At 45.8% G+C, this 19,650-nt stretch overlaps 1 protein-coding gene across 12 annotated transcripts in view; it reads left to right on the forward strand.

Moving 5' to 3' along the window:
- The window catches only part of GATAD2B (GATA zinc finger domain containing 2B), a 283,029-nt gene extending 265,281 nt beyond the window's left edge, over nt 1–17,748 (forward strand). For 6 of the 12 annotated variants that reach the window (XM_086947557.1, XM_086947560.1, XM_086947556.1 and 3 more), the window contains exons 10-11: nt 15,307–15,421; nt 15,533–17,748. In XM_086947557.1, coding sequence (XP_086803683.1) covers nt 15,307–15,421; nt 15,533–15,666 — 249 coding nt within the window. In that variant the 3' untranslated portion in view covers nt 15,667–17,748. Of the gene's footprint in view, nt 1–15,306 lie in introns of all 12 variants that reach the window. The other 6 variants (XM_086947553.1, XM_086947555.1, XM_086947550.1 and 3 more) reach the window with 1 other exon arrangement.
- The last annotated feature ends 1,902 nt before the right edge of the window (nt 17,749–19,650 follow it).

The raw sequence follows: 19,650 nt of genomic DNA on the forward strand, positions 1-19,650 counted from the left end.
TGCGCAAGTCTTAGTGTCGGCTTTGCAGTGTCTGCACTGTGGCACCACCTATGACACCCTGGTGGGGGCGCTGCTCTAAACGTTCACTCGCTCACGCTGTCTAGGACATCAAGGCCGGGCGCTCTGACCTACAAACTGATCATGGTTTGTAAATGATTTCTCTTTGCCATCTCAAGCATCTGCTGCCTATCACTACTGCTGCCGTTTGTGTTTTTGCCACTAGAGGGCAGCATGGCATCACAGTAGCGGCTAAACGCCAGTAATTGTTATATGTGCTTTAGAGCTGGAAGGCTCAGCGTGGACGAGTCCGATATTGGCGCAGCTTGGAAGCAGAAGGAAGAGCCGTTAATGGAGATACCCCGGAGAAAGAACCAGAGTCTTGGCTGTATGCACGAAGAAACAAGAACGCCCAGACACAAGCAGTCCGTGCCTGGTGCGACTCGCACGGGACCTCATGTTTTTAACATTAACCACCTTTGAACCCGCCACCTTCAGATGGGACGTGAATCCAAATTCAAATCTCTACTGATTGATTAATTAAAATCATACAATATAAAGTCATCAACTACACAGCCATGGTAAAGCACTGTTTCAATTCCAAGGAGAAAGAGAAAAAAAAAGCATTTGCAATGCAATGGTCTCGTCCTTGTTAAAGTTAGAGCTATTGGCATTGCTCATGACATTATTTTAGTTTTTAAAACATAGAAATAAATGGTATTGTCATTTACAATGCCAATAGCTTAATCTCTCGCAAATGCGAGACCTATTGCATTTGCACACACACCCACACACAGAGAGCCACCCCCAGAGCCACACGCACCCACACACACAGAGCCACACGCACCCACAGACACAGAGCCACACGCACCCACACCCTCAGAGCCACACGCACCCACACACACAGAGCCACACGCACCCACACACACGGAGCCACACGCAGCCACACGCAGCCACACACAGAGCCACACGCACCCACACACACAGAGCCACCAGTGGTCGAAGTGGGGAAAACAAAGTAGGGGAACTGTGGGCGGACAATCAGGGGGCGGGAATAAACAGAGGATTGGATTAGTGGGCAGAGTCAGAGGTGTGGCTAGAAATAGCAAAACATACCAATTTTTAGTAAATTTGGCATTTCACTGACCAGTTACAGCTTATAACGTTATTTAATTCAAACAATCGATAAACATGTTTATTTGAGGTTTAATATATAAATTGTTTATATTTAATTCATTTAGAATGTGGGACATGTTTCCAATCACAGAATATTCCAAAATACGCTTATAAGTGAAATTATAAGCCATTTGTCTCCGAGCCATGCAGTTTCTTTCATTGGCACTTCTCCTCCCCTTTTCTAACCATTTCTGCTCTCCATTGGCAAATCGATATCTTATGTTTTGGAGCTCTTCTTTTCCTGGAATCATATGATCAGCCATGCTGCCAATGATAGTAACAAAACAACTTCTACAAAAAAAACAATTTGGACAAATCCAGGCCCCCAAAGATATAAGAATGGGCTGGGTGGAGGAAATAGTCATTTTTTGTGTATAGTGAATTAATAATCATCTGTTGTTTTGATCATCTTTAAATTAGCCAGACGGCGCCACCTTGTGGCAGACTGTCACAAGTGCCAGTGTTGACAATTAAGTGCTGTTTCCGAGCACCGGAAACAACCTGCTCAAATTAAGCACTGAAGCACACTATGCAAGTTTCCCGATTTATAGAAATCCGAGTTCTGACTATTATCTTTCATTATTTAGTGAGCCTCGCTGGCACACTATATCCTGGCTCACACTGTTGCAGGGAACATTCCTAGACCCTTCCTTCTAAGTGTATTGGCACCTTGCACACTGGTTGGAAGTTTGTGGTCCATCTTTATACTATGAAGTAGTTATCCATTTCAACAGTCAGCCCTGTGAGTAGTTCTTGCCAGTTCTGTTCCTCTGGTTATTTCACTCAGACTGATTCAACCAAGATCTTTATCACAAGATGTTAGCAGGAAGGTGAGGGTAAGCAAGAGTTCTGATAACCTGTGGGTAGTGGCCTTTCAGCAAACAATAGGCCAGGGAAGGGTATGTGGTTAACTCCCCAGTTTCAAGGGTTTCTCCGTCTCCTCTTCCACACCCACAAGTTTGTTCCAGTACAAAGGATCGCTGCACTGCCCTGGAAGAGCCCTGGAATTCACATCTGCTCTCTTGCTTCGCTCCATCCCTTCATCTTAGATACCACGTGTAGCAAATACTAAATGGATTCCAGCATGGCAGGGAGCACCTGTATCATAAACGACCCATACAAATATCCTCTATACAAGCAGAAAGAAGCATCATACAGCATTCATGTTCCACATGGATTGTCGAAGGACCCGGTTGCAGGGGACCGGCAGGCCAATTTACAATCAGGTGCGAGAGGCAATAGGTCACTTAAGTTGATGATGGATATTAATTCTGTTCTTAATTTTTCATTTTATGATGTTTATATCTTACTGTAATTTGTGCAATATATATCCTCATTTTTAATATAGGTTGTAATTTTTCGGTTGCTTTGATTGACAGACTAAAGATTTTATGATGATTGTAAATTTTGCCAAAACATGGGGTGGGTTAAGTAAGACCTCTCCTGCTCTGCGCTACAGCACAGCATGGTACAGTGCGGTCTCTGCTGTTTGTGAAACAGATAATTCTATGTACAGAGGCCTTGGTTTCTTCTAACCTCCCAATCTGTAAAAACACTAACTGCAAGTACAGGTATTATCCGATTTCCCTGATAAGTGTATGGCCAGTGCATGCCTATGCTTTTACACTCTGAGAGAAACTGCAAGGCTCAGTATCTTTTGTGAAGCTAATATGTCCCAAAGAATGCTACTCGGATATGGCACATAGATGGGTCACTCACTGTGCACAGCCATGAGCTTGGTTTCTATACTGGCAGGGAATGAGTAGAACTTATTCAATTTACAAGCTAAGCCAATGAGCATGTGCTGTAGGGCCAAAAGTGATCAAACTCAAATAGTCAAAGGTCAGTCAGACCACCAAACGTTACCAAATAGAGGTACTGATGAAGAAATCTGATACAGGAAACTGGAAACAGTGTGCCAGCTGGGCTTGTACCTTAATATCATCAATCTAGACACAGCCTATCTATTTAACATGAAAAACTAGTGCAAAGTAAATTACTAGATTACTAGCTGTATTTATTTGCATGCAGCAGACAAGTAGTCAGCACTGAATAGCACAGTAAAAACCAATACTAAACAAGCATTAATAATAAAAATGCAATAGGTCTCGCCTTTCATTAAGTTAAAGCCATTTGCTTTGCTATACAATATAATTAGCAAAGCAAATGGCTTTAACTTAATCAAAGACGAGATCTATTGCATTTTCAATGCTTGTTCAGTTCTGGCTGGTTGGAAAGCAGATTTACAGCAATCCACAAAGTCCTCAGTGAAGCTCTTTTCTTCTTTCCAGGTGGCGTCAAGGGCGGCACCACCAAAGTATTCTGATGGTCACAGTGGGGGCAGGCAGGCATCGTCCTCACTAAATGAGGTGTGAATCACATGCTCACAGCAGCAAGCAGGGCCATCAGAGGCAGCCGTTTTCGTGCCAATGCTTAGACTGATTGCCCGATCAGTGTCACTTTGCAGGCCCCTAGACACAGAGGGGAAGGGGAGGAGGACAGGTGCACTGTAGAGGCCTTCTTCGATGTGCACGGTGAACCACTCAGGCTGAAAAATAAAGTTGTACTTTTAAAGTAGGGCTAAACCTGCAGTCCCGGTATGCTTTTTAAAAACAAAGAAGTAGGGGAACGGACTAACATAATTTTTAAAAGTAGGGGCACACAGCGCCCTTCCGATCCTGCCCACTTTTAACACTGAGAGCCACACACACACAAACACACACAGCCACACACACACACAGACCCACACAGACCCACACACAGACCAACACACAGACAGAGCCACACACACACAGACAGAGCCACACACACACACACACACACAGAGCCACACACACACAGAAAGAGCCACACACACACACACACAGAGCCACACACACACACACACACAGAGCCACACACACACAGACAGAGCTACACACACACAGACAGAGCACACACAGAGCCACACACACACACACACACACACACACACAAACACACACACACACACACCCACACATATAGAGCCACACAGAGCCACACACACACAGAGCCACACACACTCAGAGCCACACACACTCACAGAGAGCCACACACAGCTCTCTGCCCATTAACGCCCCAGGGAACACAGGCACGAAAACCACCCAGAGCCACAGACAGATCGAGCAGACCGAGCCACACACACACAGACAGAGCCACACACACACACACACAGACAGAGACACACACACAGACAGAGCCACACACACACACACACACACACACACAGCCACACACCGACACACACACACACACATAGAGAGCCACACACACAGAGCCACACACACTCACAGAGAGCCACACACACACACACACAGCTCTCTGCCCAGTAACGCCCCAGGGAACAGAGGCACGAAAACCGGATCACAAGCAGGGAACAGAGGCACGAAAACCGGATCACAAGCAGGGAACAGAGGTACGAAAACCGGGGCACAAGCCGGGAACAGAGGCACGAAAACCAGATCACAAGCAGGGAAAAGAGGCACAAAAACCGGATCACAAGCAGGAAACAGAGGCACAAGCAGGGAACAGAGGCACAAAAACCGGATCACAAGCGGGGAACAGAGGCACAAGCAGGGAACAGAGGCACGAAAACCAGATCACAAGCAGGGAACAGAGGCACAAAAACCGGATCACAAGCAGGGAACAGAGGCACAAGTAGGGAACAGTAGCACAAGCAGGAAACAGAGGCATGAAAAACGGATCACAAGCAGGCAACAGAGGCACGAAAAACGGATCACAAGCAGGGAACAGAGGCACGAGCGGGGAACAGAGGCACAAGCAGGGAACAGAGGCACAAGCAGGGAACAGAGGCACAAGCAGGAAACAGAGGCACAGAAACCGGATCACAAGCAGGTAACAGAGGCACAAAAACCGGATCACAAGCCGGGAACAGGGGCACAAGCCGGGAACAGGGGCACAAGCCGGGAACAGGGGCACAAGCAGGGAACAGGGGCACAAGCAGGGAACAGAGGCACAAAAACCGGATCACAAGCAGGGAACAGAGGCACGAAAACCGGATCACAAGCAGGGAACAGAGGCACGAAACCCGGATCACAAACAGGGAACAGAGGCATGAAAACCAGATCACAAGCAGGGAACAGAGGCACGAAAACCGGGATGACAAAAACCGGGATGACAAGCAGGGAACAGAGGCATGAAAACCCGGATGACAAGCAGGGAACAGAGGCACGAAAACTGGATCACAAGCAGGGAACAGAGGCACGAAACCCGGATCACAAACAGGGAACAGAGGCATGAAAACCAGATCACAAGCAGGGAACAGAGGCACGAAAACCGGGATGACAAAAACCGGGATGACAAGCAGGGAACAGAGGCATGAAAACCCGGATGACAAGCAGGGAACAGAGGCACGAAAACTGGATCACAAGCAGGGAACAGAGGCACGAAAACTGGATTACAAGCAGGGACAGAGGTACAGAAAAACCGGGATGACAGAGGCACGAAAACTGGATCACATGCAGGGAACAGCGGCACGGAAAAAAACGGGATGACCAGCAGGGAACAGAGGCACAGGAAAACCGGGATGACAAGCAGGGAACAGAGGCACAGAAAAACCGGGATGACAAGCAGGGAACAGAGGCACAGAAAAACCGGGATGAAAAGCAGGGAACAGAGGCACAGAAAAACCGGTATCACAAGGCTGGCCAGAGAGGCGAGACTGAGGGGGATCAGAGAGGCTGAGAGCGCCTGAGTCGCCGACGCCCCCCCCCACCCTCTCCCCGACGGCGGGGAGGGGTGATCGCTGGAGAAGCGGCCCGTATGTGCCCAACTGAGAGGAAGCTGAGATCAGGGCACTCTGAGGACCCTTACGAGTAACACAGCGGATGAAGGACCAAGTTGGCCACAGTGCAAAGAGCACCATTCCCCAATCCCCCCCACCTCACCCCCATCAACGACTGAAAGGCCCATAGAGCTCCTGGGCTTTCCTGCAATGGGCACCTCCGGCCTGCAGAGGACGGGGGTGCAGAGGTCCAGACCGGAACTCAGGGCACAGGTATCAAACTAGGCCAGGAGCGGGGCCTAGACCTAAGGGCCCGTCAGTACAGCACAGGTGAGGAGAGGCCAGGGAAGGGACGTGGGCCATATGCAGCACAGGTCCAATTAAATCCAGGCCAACGAGCGCCAGAACGCCACCGCCGGATCACCTGGAATACTAGGGGGAGGGGGGGGCAGTGGGGGCCGAAGGGGCCCATCAATTCAGACTCTGCGCCACGGCCTAACACAGCGGCCGCCCCGGTTCCTCCGGCAGCTGCTCAGCCCCAGAGGCGGCCCCACTGCTCTCCCGCTCGAAAAGCACCACCATAGTGGGAGCGCTGGAGTGCTCTTCAGAGCTTGGTCACGTACAGACGGCTCGGGCAGGCCTGGCTGCGGTGGCTGGGCTGGTGCTGCTCTCTGCGGGGAAAGGGGGGGGGAGCCGGCACATGAGAGCCCCTACACGAACCACCACGAGGAGGCAGGAGGAGGGACCCGCGGCGTGTGAAGCCACAGAGAGGCAGTGGAAGAGGCGGCAGGGGGCTAACGAAGACTGGTTTCAAGGAGGAGCGAGAGAGTTGTTGTTAACAGTTAGCGAGCTCCGTCTGGAAAGCGGACCACGCCATACACACAGGGAAAACCCGAGCCGAGGTCGAGAACGACATCTAGCGACCCGTCATATTCAAAAGAAGCTTTCCTTGGCTCGCTGTAAAAAGTTAAAACAATATGCAGGCCTACCTCGGTAGTGGGACATTTTCCTGGGCTTTCACTCGTGTCTATCTTTGTAAAACAAATGGATAGCCTGCGAAAGCACCAAAATACCAACCTCTTTCTCCGAGGCATGAGCAGGAATGCCTCGGAGAAAGCCCCATCATTTTTGGATTCGGGGGTGTGGTTTTCGTTCTCTCCTCTTTCCATTGGCTGGAATATAAAATTCCAGCCAATGGGAAGAGGAGAGAAAGAAAACAGAAAGAAGCAAAAAAACACACCCCCGAATCCGGTCTTCAGCGGAGTGACGCCCCTCTCCTCCAATGGCTGCCCTACGTTTAGGAAGCCAGCCAATGGAGCAGAGGGGCAGGTTTAAGCCCCCATACTGTAGACATAAAGTCTCGGAGCGAGACTGCGCAAACGCAGCCTTCGCTAGTCCGAGACCTAAAAATGGGGGCAAGTTTGATTCCTCCATATTACAAAACTATAATTCATATCTTTAAAAAGATCAAGTTACACTCAATAGCCAATTTAAACTACCTATTTTACTATACTTAAATTGCAAGCTTCTAGTTTCTTTTTTGTTAAAATCAAAAATGTTGTAAATTTTGCATTCATGATTATATCAGTTCGTTTAAAACAAACTACCAGAGCTTGTCTACAAGATCGTATTCGTGGATTATTAAAATCATTTTTTAAATATCTCCTTCTTTCTTTCTGCATTTCTGGGCATTTACAAACTAAGTGAATCATATTTTCTTCCCATTGTCTGCAAGGGGTCGACTTAGATGATTGCAACCATGGCATTGCATGCGTTGATCCTGGAAGATAGCCAAATCTTGCTTTAATAAATATCTTTTTTATTTTTACAGACCAAGGTATTTCTAAATAGGGCTGCGATTTGGGGATCTTGTACTCATTTAAAACCATCCCTGCATGTGCTCTTTTATTAAACAGCTCTTTGTCTTTCAGCAGTGACTATCGTTTTGATATTCCGTTAATTGTCTTTTTGAAGGCTGTTGATGTTATAGCCATTTCCCAAACCTCATGTACCGATAACTCATTCAATGCAATTTGAAAATATTTCCAAAATTGTGAACTTTGATCCCGCTGTATTTCTTGCCAGAGTAAACAACACATTGGTTTAGAGGTATTAGTTCTTATCTGTTCCCATACCTTAATATATTGACCCATCCTTGCAATTTTCTGGTTGGATATACCAAATTCCAATCTAACTTGTGCAGGTGATGCATTAGTGGGAAGCCGAAACTAAAATATTAAAACTTTAATGATAGCATTATTTAAAAGGACAGAGTCCTTGCCGCGAAGTGCTTCGCTATCGTAGGTGAGGCTGGCAGCAATTTTGCATTTATTACCTTTAACAGTGGGAGATAACTAGGACAGCCCCCCCCCCCCCCCCAAGGAACTTTGCAATGTACGAAATGCCACAATTAGGGAGATACTTCTCTTTATCAGATCTGTTTTATGTTGACAAAATGAGCCCTCATCATCATCAAGCAAAACACCCAGGTATTTATAAGTTTTCACTTGTTCTAATTGTCGATTTTGCAAATTCCATTTATATTTACTTTCTTTCAGTGCCTTGTTATTAACTTCCATCACTTTCGTTTTAGCTCAATTTATTACCATCCTGTTCTCCATTGAGTATTTTGATATTTTATTTATAAGATCTTGTAGTCCTATTTTTGTTTGACTTAGCAAAATAACGTCATCAGCATATATTAGATTTGAAAAATGTCTTTCTGCTAATTTAGGTGGATGAGCAATCTTGTTATCTTAAACTTCTTTTAAATCAGATAAAAAAATATATCAAATAGGTAGGGTGCAAGAACGCGCCCTTGTTTTAAACCCTGGAATGTTTAAATTTTCCTTGATAGTTGTGTGCCTTTACCTAGTCGAACCCTAGTCCAGGTCTCGGTATATAATAATTGAATTGCTTTTAAAAGGCCAGGGCCGATACCTTGTTTCTCCAATTTTCCCCGGAGAATTTGCCGATTTACACAGTCAAAAGCTGGTTTAAAATCCACGAACCATAAGTATAGCGGTTGTTTCCTCAGTATATATTTTTCATTTAAGATTTCAAGTATTAAAATATTGGTTGCCGTACCTTGTCCTTGCATAAAGCCCTATTGGTTTGGCGGAATTATCAGCATTTTTGTTGCTCAATCAGATAGTTCTGACAGGAGGATTGCTGCAAAGAGTTTTGCTTCTGTATCTTGCAACATAATTAATCAATAGTTTGTTGGTGGTTCCCACTCTCCGCTTTCATAAATAGGTGATCCTATCGAGCCTTTCTAAGACTCTCATATAATTGATTCTTGCAATGCTTGATTAAACACTCTTGTTGGGTAACCTGCCCAGATTGGAGCATTCTCTTTGTAGAGGGCAGCTGGGATCCCATGGGGACCAGGGGCTCCATCAAGTCTCCGTTTATGAATAAGATTACATACTTTGATCTTCCGTTATATGTAATTCATTTTCCTTACTATCCTTGGTCGTCTCATATTATCTGGACCTGGATTATACTCCCCACCTGGTTTGTAATTCAAATGAAGTTGTAAAAACTTAACCCAACTAGATTCAGTTACTATGGAGGATGTTATTGTTCTACTAACTTTATTCAAGTTGTTAATCAATTTCCAGAATTCTCTTGTGTTATTCTTTTTGCTAGTATACAGGGCTTTCGCCCACAGGGCCTGTTTTGCTTGTGATTTCTCTTCCCATCATTTTACTGTACGCTACTGCTTTCACCGGGATAGTTTCCCGTCATTGTAGTGGGCTGCACTTAGTATACCGGTCGGTGTGTTATAGCTGTCTGTGGCCTTTACACCCCATGCTAGTGATCTGTGCTGGGATAAGCCCTCCCTGTACTCACACCCAATCCCTATTAGGCCTTTATTTCTTGCTAGGATCGTCTGCCTATTGTGATCACCGTATGCCCTTTGGTGACACAATGTGCCCCTTGTGCCATGCTTTTCCTTGGGCATTAGTAACCAACCTGCCTGCCCGAGGGCTTTTGTTATGCCTCATGAGTGTTGGCCAGGGCTGTCACATTGCAGAAACCCTCCCCCTCCGTATGCCCATCTACATCTGTAGCTGTTGTCCACTTCTGCCTTATTCTTCCAGATGCTGCCAGATTCTTGACTGTGGGCTTCCCACCGCCCATGAACAGTCCTAATGTTAGCCGAAGTGCAATCTTCACTCTAGTCTTCTCCCACTGAGCGCCTGACAATTTGAAGGATAGGGTAGGGTTTGCCTTCAAGGGATTTTTTAGAAACAAAAATACTAAACAAATTATTTATAAAGAGTGAATCTTAGGCCCTAACCCCTTTTTTGGCGACCAAGAACCGAATTGTGCGCGACATTCCAGAATCTAAACACCACTCGAATTGATAAGTGGATTACGGAAGAAAAAACCTTTAAGATTCGCCCCACAATTACTCAATATACATTTGTATGAAGCTCACAAATACGGTTGTCTGCACCTGATATCAGGGGTCAACCTTCGGTATATTTGTTTAGTCCTGAAGATTGTCTCTGTATAGAAATGGTAGAGACCGAAACGTCGACCTACGCTTCTTCTTTCAACATTTGTTTGTATTTAATTTTAACAAAGGAAGAAAGGCGTTACATAATGTTACAGTGAAGGTGTCATTATTGTATACTGTTTCTCTTCTTGTCACATTGTTTATATACACTCTAGTACCCCCTTCGAAAATACAATCATAAAGAAAAATATTTTTTTATATATACCGGTTTCTGTGCTCTTTTCTCATCTGATAAAACATTGCCAAAATATATTTTCTTGTTGTAATGTTTAGTGCTTTATCTGAATCAAAAAGTCACTGTAAATTTATATGGTGATTGTCTATTTTTGAGTTTGGGTCCATAAGATTAGGGCCTAAGGTTCACTCTTTATAAATAATTTGTGTAATTTTTTTGTTTCTAAAAAAGTCCCTTGAAGGCAAACCCTACCCTATCATTTATACTGCACAAGCCCTCATGGGTATATTGGGTCACCCACTTTGTGACAGTTTGAAGGGGCATTACTGGTTTACATTGTTTGATTACCATGGCATTTCAGAGAAAAAGGGAGGGATTCTGTCTAATTCCAAAGAAAAAAATTGTTAGCCATGAACCCTATGGAATACCTCAGTACCCTTCCTGGCTATTAGATTGCACTTACCATACAATAAAGGCGACGAGGAAATGCTGTTCTCACATCCTGTAAACAATAACTTCCTGAGAGATTTGCTTCAAAGATTTACTCCTGTTAAACCCCCTGCTCCTTCAGGGGAAAATCAATGAGGTACTTTCTGGAGTAGGCGCATCTCAATTCAAACTCAGTCATTTTGCCTAACATCCCAGGCTTAAAGAAATGGCTTTCCTTATGGCGATTATCCCAACTTGGAAAATAAGCAAGAGCCTGGCATTCTTGGATATGACACTGTAAAATCTACAGCTCATCTGATAGAACCCTGAAAAGGTCTACAGGTTTTAGATCAGCCAGCATTTTTCTTCGAATTTCTGGCCTACTTGGGTGTAGCGTTTACTGTGTTAGAGAATAGCAAAACGTGCTTTAACCTCTTCGCTGCTGATGACGAGCTGAGCTCGTCATCAGCCACGGTGGTCGTGTGCGGATGACGAGCTGAGCTCGTCATGTAACGCAGCTTTTTCAAATTTGCCGCACACAACGGGAAAAGCCGCCGCAGCGATGCGGTTAAGAGCAAGCCAAAATGGGCTAAGCTTTATTTGGGGCAAATGGCAAAGCCTGTTGCTAAATGGTTCGATGGCATTCATTTTGCATGTTAAAACTCTAACTTGTAAGTCTCTATGCTATGTTAAAACACTCCATGTGAGAAAAAACTAATACGGCAGCACTCTTGGAAACCAATACTTTGTTGAATTGTGAAATATAAAAAATGCTGAAAGTCTTTTGCTGCTACTACTGCCTGGACTGAGATGGCTTGATGGGCACTCCTGTGGGGCGAGTGTACCTCCACACTGTGTCCAAATGAAGCCTACATCTTAGCAGATCTTCTTCTATTTACTCCTTGCTACTGTATGTCAGAAAGCATAAATCTATACCTGATCCAATGCTAAACAAAGGTAAGCCACCACAAAGCTATTTACTCCTTGCTAATGTATGTCAGAAAGCGTGAATATATAACTGATCTAATGCTAAACAAAGTTAAGCCACTGCAAATACAATTCTCCTCCAACAGTGGGATGTTTTATGGATTAAAAGCACTCTCCTAAGAATTTGGTGATAATTGCATGTCCATTTTCGTAATATATTTTAGATTGTTGTTTGGTGGGCTGGAGTTTCTCTGCAACATGGTATGGACAGGTAGGAGAAAACGAACCCCGTTCGCTTCTGGTAAACACCAGTTGTAAAGCATTGAAAACAAGGAAATGTAACTTATGCATTACTTATATTTTACTGATGATCCTCAGACTAACGTCTGGGAATATTTGCAAACATTTTGTTACTCAATAAAAGATAATCATTCTATTCTGGAAAATTGGGTTCACTGTTCCGTGCCTTAATTTCTCTCACTGAAGTGATTAGCCCCCTTGTAGTCTCCCTTCCTCCAGACGATTAGCCAGCCTACCGATTTCTGGTCTAAGTTGCCTCTGGCCTTCCCTGGGTTGAGATTAGGGAACTCTGTTCATATAAACCTCCGAATGTGGCAAGGGGGTGCCCTTGATGCAGCTGAGCATTCAGTCTTCTTTTAACCTATTTTGTGTTGGCCAAAGAGTGTTGAAAATGCCCCATTTTGCAGGGTTATCCCCAAACTGTTTGCTTCTTCCTCCTATTTTTTCCTGACCTGTTTGTGTTGGTTTTAGGACCCTGGGCACTTTACCACTGCTGATCAGTGCTAAAGTGCATATGCTCTGTGTAAAATGTGTTGTGGATTGGTGTTTCCATGATTGGCCTGTTTGATGTATGTGTCAGTCCCTAGTAAAGTGCATTGTGTGTACCAGGGCCTGTAAATCAAATGCTGTTGGTGGGCTGCAGCACTGGATTGTGCCACCCACCCAAACAGCCCGTAAATGTAACTCCAGCCTGCCATTGCAGAGCCTGTGTGCAGTCTGGTACTGCCATGCCGACTTGGCAAGTGCACACACTTGCCAGGCCCTAACCTTCTCTTTTCTTATATGTCAGTCACCCCTAAGGTAGGCCCAAGGTACCCTATGGGCAGGGTGCAGTGTATGGGAAAGGTAGGACATGCCCTGGCATGTGTGTGGCATGTCCTTTTAGTGAATTACTGCCAATTTCGTTTTTCACTATTGCAAGGCTACCTGTTCCCCATAGGACAGAATGGGGAGTTAGTTTATAACATCTTATAAACATAACTGCCCTGGGAACTAGGTAGGAAAATGAAGTTTAGTATGCCTGAACTCAGAATCTAAAGATGCATCTTTTAGTGAAGGTGATTTTTACATTCTGTGTTTGAAAATACCTCTTTTAGAAAGTAGGTATTTTCTTGCCTGACCATCCAGTGTGCCTCTGCTGGGTTTGTGGATTGACTATCTGGGTTTTGGATGACAGGGGCTGGGAAGCAGGAGTGGCTCTGGATAGTCTAGGTGAGTCAGGAAAGGGCTGAATAGACCTGGGGTGCATTTAGAGTAGGGGGAGGAGATTTCCTTGCACCTGAATTGGCCTGGTCTGCCTCTGGCAATGCCGTCTCCACCTCCTGCCAGGAAGCCACACCAGAAAAGGCAGAACTGGTTTTGGCTGGGCACAGACACTTCCTGCCTAAGAGATCAAAGGATTTTGGGATATAAATATTGGGGCCCAGACTCCTGAACTTTAGAACTCTTTTGGACCAAGAAGACTGCCAAGAAGAATAGCCGGAGAAGCTGTGAAGAGGGACTGCACCCTTTCCTGTATGCTTTGCTGTGTTGGCCTGCAGTTGCTGCTTCTGTCTTGGGCAGTAAAAGGACTGGGCTGAACATTCTGCAATCTACTTTTGTCAGTTTCTCCAAGGTCTTGAGGTAGAGCTTGCCCCCTGTTCAAGAAGTCTCAGGAACAGCAAAGACTTCAAGCTCTTATGCCCTCAGCACTGGGGACTGTGTGATTTGTGTTGCAGCAGAAGAAAAAGCAACTAGACGATGCCGCAGCCGACTCCGTGTACTGAACGCACCGCAGAGGGCGACGCCGCAACACGCACCGCGACCCTGTCTCACCAACGATGCCTGTTGATGCCGCCGCTGCTCGCACCACGACCTGTGAACCCCGCACTCCGTCCCGCTTCATGACGATGCCTAGGTTTCCCCGACGCTGCTGCTCCACTGCGAAATTGATACAGCTGCTTGCACCGTCGTTCGAGGGCACCGCTTATAAAGTTACACGACACACCGCTCGCATCCCGCATCGCAGCCTTGGCCTGCCGGCGCCATCGACCCCAGTTCATCCACCGACGACAGCGCTTCAGCAACAACAACACCACTGCTTGCACCGCCACCTGTCAGCACCGCATTCACTTCACACCACGACCCTAGTCTCACCAACGCCATCTGACGCCGCCACCGAGCCAATGCTCGAACCGCGACCTGCGTGCACCACAACGCTGCACTTCGCACCGCAGCACCCGACGCCTGCCGACGCCAGCGCTCATGACTTCAACAGAGGGGAGTTTGATCTCAACGCGTGTGACTTCGACTCCTGCACCGACCTCTGGAACCGATGCCTGCGGACGTCGTGCTTCCGGAAGCTCAACAAGAGGTCGCCGACGCCCTGCATTTCTAAAAGGTACTATTTGCGGGTCTTCCCGACACCATAGCTGGCCTGCGACGCAGTGGTCAGCCAGAACTGTTTAAATTTGTTTGCTCACGATGCCGTGATAGCCCCGTACGAAGCTATCGACATCAAGGAACTGATTTCTTTTTCAAGCATATTTTGATAACGGAAGATTTCTAAATACTGTATTGTGGATTTTTATCGTTTTTGGTCTTGTCTTAAGTATATAAAAATATTGGATATTTTTCTAAACTGGTGTGGTGTCCTTTTGTAGTGCTTACACTGTATTACTGTTGGCTGTGTGAAAATGCTTTACACACTGCCTCTACGATAAACCTGACTGCTCGTGCCAAGCTACCAAGGGGGTGAGCAAGGTTATTTTAGCAACGTAACTCCCTTATTCTGACTAGAGTGGTGGTTTCTGCCTGGATTTGACGCATGCCCTAGCCTCCCAAAAACCCATTTCTAACTGTAAATTTCATTAGTCTGGAGAGAAGGGGGCATATGGACTACTGGTTGTAAGGTTTAGTACAAGGAGTGGAGCCACTGCTGGAGGCCAGTAACTATGCCTTAGTGAGCTTGCTTGTATAACGTCTGTGGCTCAGAAGGAGTTGGGCTCATTATTTGCATTGTCTCCCTAGACTCAACAGCCCCAGAATACCCTACAGCGTGGCATCCCCACAGCTCGCTCCATGCTGTCCAGCTTTGCTCAGGCCCCACAGCTGTCTGTGGCGGGAGGCCTCCTTGGCATGCCAGGTAAGGAATCAAGCAGAAGAACGTGGCAAGACATATGGAGGACAGGGGCTCCTTGGAAGGGCCCATCATTCCCCTACATTTCTCTAACTTTCCTTTCTTCTCCCTGCGCAGGTGTGAACATTGCATATCTTAACGCTGGTATTGGAGGCCACAAAGCTGTCAGCTTGGCGGATCGGCAGCGGGAGTACCTCCTGGACATGATCCCACCTCGGTCTATATCGCAGTCCATCAGCGGACAGAAATAACGCCTGTGCAAGCCCCTCCCACCTCCTCTTTCTGTCGCATGCAGTGCCTGTGCTGGAGCCTACCATACCAAGGGAAAGAAACTGTGTCCAATTTGGGCTTGAATTGAATGCCCCTTGCCAGTCTGTGGCCGTGAGCTGCTTCCGGTCCCAAGGCTTGCCCCATCCGCTCCCAGTCAGGAGGACCCATGTGCAGTACTATAAAGCATATATATATCTTTACGCTTCTTTTATGCTGGTGGTTTGTTTTTATGATACTTTCATTTTTTTGCTAGCAATTGAAAATTTAAAGATTCCTTTCTGGTTAACAATTTTCCAGAGAAACATGGACTTGTGGGTTCAAGCTGCAACTGTTTGCAGGGAAGGTGGATGGGTGGAGGCGAGATGCCAATGATACTGTTACGCACTTAGTGGTATAGCGGTGGAGAAGCTGTGAATGCAATACTGTTTCTCTGCTGACTCCGCTACGAAAATCAAGCAACATTTCTTCTCTGTTACCTGGTGTGATTAGGGGACACCTAATATCTTCTTGAGGTTTGGGTATTGCCTTTTGTTGGTGGCTCTGAGGACAGGCTGGACTCATACACTCATCTCTCTTGTTTCAGCCCCGCTCATCCTATTCAACCACATTTCTATTGTATTGTTCGGGATTCTTCAGGTCTATCTCAGGCCTTTTGCTTGGGCTTTATGGCACAGTGGCATAAACATCTCCTTGGGAACTGTGTTAGCCTGATATTATTCTCCATGTTTTAGGTCAAGTCATCTTTACCTCTTTCCAGATGCAGACAGCAGTTGCGTGATAAGGCAGCGACTTTGAATATATTTGCTGCTCTTCCAGAAAAGATGGGACCTTGAAGGAGTGATGGAACGTATGAGGAGTTCTAGTATAGAAGGTAACGGCTTGTGAAGTAACCCCTACCTAAAAAAAGATGAATGTCCTCTTTCACACTGAAAAGAGTGAGGAGCAGACACTAGAGAGTGGCCTACCTTTTGACAGTTGAGTGGCGGCTGTTGTCTAATCAAACGTGCTTTCGCTTCTGTCTTTGCTGTGTCTTTAGCATTGGTTTGTTTGTTTAATTTCCTTGAGCCCTCTTGACCGATCGGTTTCTGTGTTCATCAGTTAGTTTGTGTTGTATGTAGGTTAATGAAAATTCTCTTTCTACTTCTCAGCACTATCCATTTGAGAGCCAATTTTGTAGCTTTTAAATGTTGGTTTTTGGTCTTAGTGTAGGTCACAACATCCCTTATATTCTGGCAATAGTGGTGTTGACACTGAGAAAGCACAGCTGTTGCTCTATGTGTATTTTTTAGGTTCTGTGAGAGTTTGGCAAAACCAGGTGGATAAGCTAATGCTGTAATTTCTGAGAATACGATAGGACAAGAGTAACAACGAAAGACTGACAATTCAAGGTTTCTGGTGCAAGAAGGACGCAATATGTAGAATGGAAAGCACAGAATCCTATTGGAATGATGCAGGTTCGGAGCGAGTCCATGCTCAAGATGGTGGGCTATAAGGAAACAGGGCCTACTGGTAACATAGATTATTGGGCCTGCAGAGTGTGCCTACATGACATGGACGCGGCAAACCCAGAGAATAGGGGCACCCATAGACGAGGTCATGGAGCCTCAGAGCTTAAGTCGTCTGTCGACCTGGGGTCACAGAGTACGTGGAACGGAGCCATCCTGAGATTATGGTATTTGAAGTACATTGGGAGGGAAGCACCTTGAGTATGGAGAGCAAAGAGGATGGGGCTTCCGAAATACCTGCGCGCACAGAAAGTAAATGATAATAGACTACCCAGAGACTATAGTGGAGACAATCTCCTGAGACAGCAGTAGATTGTAAATAGAGCTGGGTGGGTGTTGGAGCTCCCATAAGTGGTTTGCATAGAGATGATCTGTAAGACAGTGCACAATTGCCATAATTAGCTTTTGTGTAATTACGCAAAATTTCAGAAAAATTAAGTAGAATTACTCCTACTTACATGAAATGCAAAACCAGCATTTGGTGCCATATTTTCTTGTGAAGTGCATACTCCTCTCCATTTTGGACACATGGATGCATAAAATGCAACCAAAAAAAAATAGACCCAAAAAACTCAAATGTTGCAAATTGGAGCTGCTCATGTGCTGGTTGTTGGCGTTGTTCCTGTGTACTCACAATAAATGTTTGTTACGAACTGCAATTTTGCATAAAAGTACAACGTGAGATTACACTGGCATAATGGAAGTTTCACCCAGGCCTAATGCTAATGTCCAGCTTTGAGAGTTGGGATACAGAGAGTACATTCATACTGAGGCTAGGGTCAGAATATGCGTGGTGCGGTTGTAGCTCGCATCCAGAGTGCAAGGAAAGGAGTGCCAGTGGGACGGGCACTTAAGGAGAATGTTAAGTAATAAGCCACTTAGAGACAAGAAGCATAGATGATACATGGGAAGGGCCCCAGGAATGGAAGGGCACAGAGAGAACAGAGTGTGGAGAATTTGCCTGCCTGAGACTTGGCTGCAGAAAGACCTCATTTATGCCGCCCACTGGCTTGTTAAACTTTCTGCTACCTTATTCACCTCCACCGGAAACTTGCTTTATGCTTGTGGGTAATGTTTTTAGATGTTCTCAAAAAGACTGAAGCTTGTAAGCTGTGGTCTGTTTGAAGACTTGTTTGCACAGATAGTGTTCTGCCGCTTTGGTCTTTTCCCTACTTGATCGTTCCAGCAGTGTGTGCCAGGGTATTCCCAAATAGGTCCTTTTTCATCCGCAGTGAGGGCAGAATGGAGTTGGTATGTTTTCTGACTGCTCTTTGTCACAGGGCCCGTGCCCCATCCACACTTTCTTTCTTTAATTCATTGTAGCACAGCTGGTCAACTTTAGAATGGTCTTCGTGACACGTCTGCCTTCTTATGGGCGAGCTCCATCTTTCCTGCACTTCAAAACCATCCATTATCTTCCTGTGAGGTCCTTGAAATCTTCCAACTCTGTGCTTTGGTGGACTTAAGACTTTCATGATAAGTGCTGACTGCACATCTTTTCTTGTGTTAGGCCTCACTTGTTGAATGCTCTGCCATTTCTTTGAGCTGCACAAGAGAAAAGAGCATTTATTGTAAATAGGAACACTAAGAGACTCCCATGAGTCCGGTCAATATAGGAATCTGCTTCTCTGAAAACATGGCCCCAGGTTACATAGGAAGTGACTTTCCAGAGTCTGTAGGCCTTTGGTATAGGGTATGAAGCAGGCATCGCCTTTGAAGCAGGAGAGTGCAACTATAACAAATTGTGAATAAAACCAAAAAGCTTGGGCTATAGGGTGCTTATGGTGCCATTCTCTTCCGGGAGTTTTCCCAACACTGTATGAGTTCAGTAGGAGTAGCAGAACACAGCAATGGGCCTTCTGAGTCTGATAGTGTGGTAAATGGAGTTACTAGCTTCTTAATAGTTGGACTTCTGGTCTCAGTGCATTGGGGTGTTCCTGTTCTGTTCTGTTCTGTTCTGTTGTTGATAGGGGGCATCTTTCTACAGCTGCCCAGATCTGAAATGTGGAGAGGCTGTGCAAGGAAAGCTCCAGTTTCTGGCTGATTGTGTGCCCAGTCTGAGCTGCCAGACTCCTGAAGAGTCGCTGGCAGAATGTGTGAAGAGTTTAGCATCTTATACTGCTGTTTAATGATGATTATGCAGTTATGCACCAGAACTCCCAATCCATGCTTCTTTTGCTCCTCACTCCACAAAGCTCTTACACTAATTCCTAAAAGAGGTGCAAGGTGGTAGGAGTTGGGCACGTTGGGCATGCCAGTCTCTGGTGTGTGGATTGGAAGGTTATTGCCTGTTGAATCACTATTTCGTCTGGCTTTAAACGTAGACTTGTGCAGTGTATTCTGCCTCCATTTCGTAGGGCTTGCAAGGGGCGTAAGTTGTCTCCTGCATGTCAGGAGGCAAGATCTATCACCCAGGCTTCTCATGCAGTACTTTAGAAGAATAACTCCTCTGGAATGGGT

This window comes from Lissotriton vulgaris, chromosome 12 (assembly GCF_964263255.1).
Source record: "Lissotriton vulgaris chromosome 12, aLisVul1.2, whole genome shotgun sequence".
NCBI lineage: Eukaryota > Metazoa > Chordata > Amphibia > Caudata > Salamandridae > Lissotriton > Lissotriton vulgaris.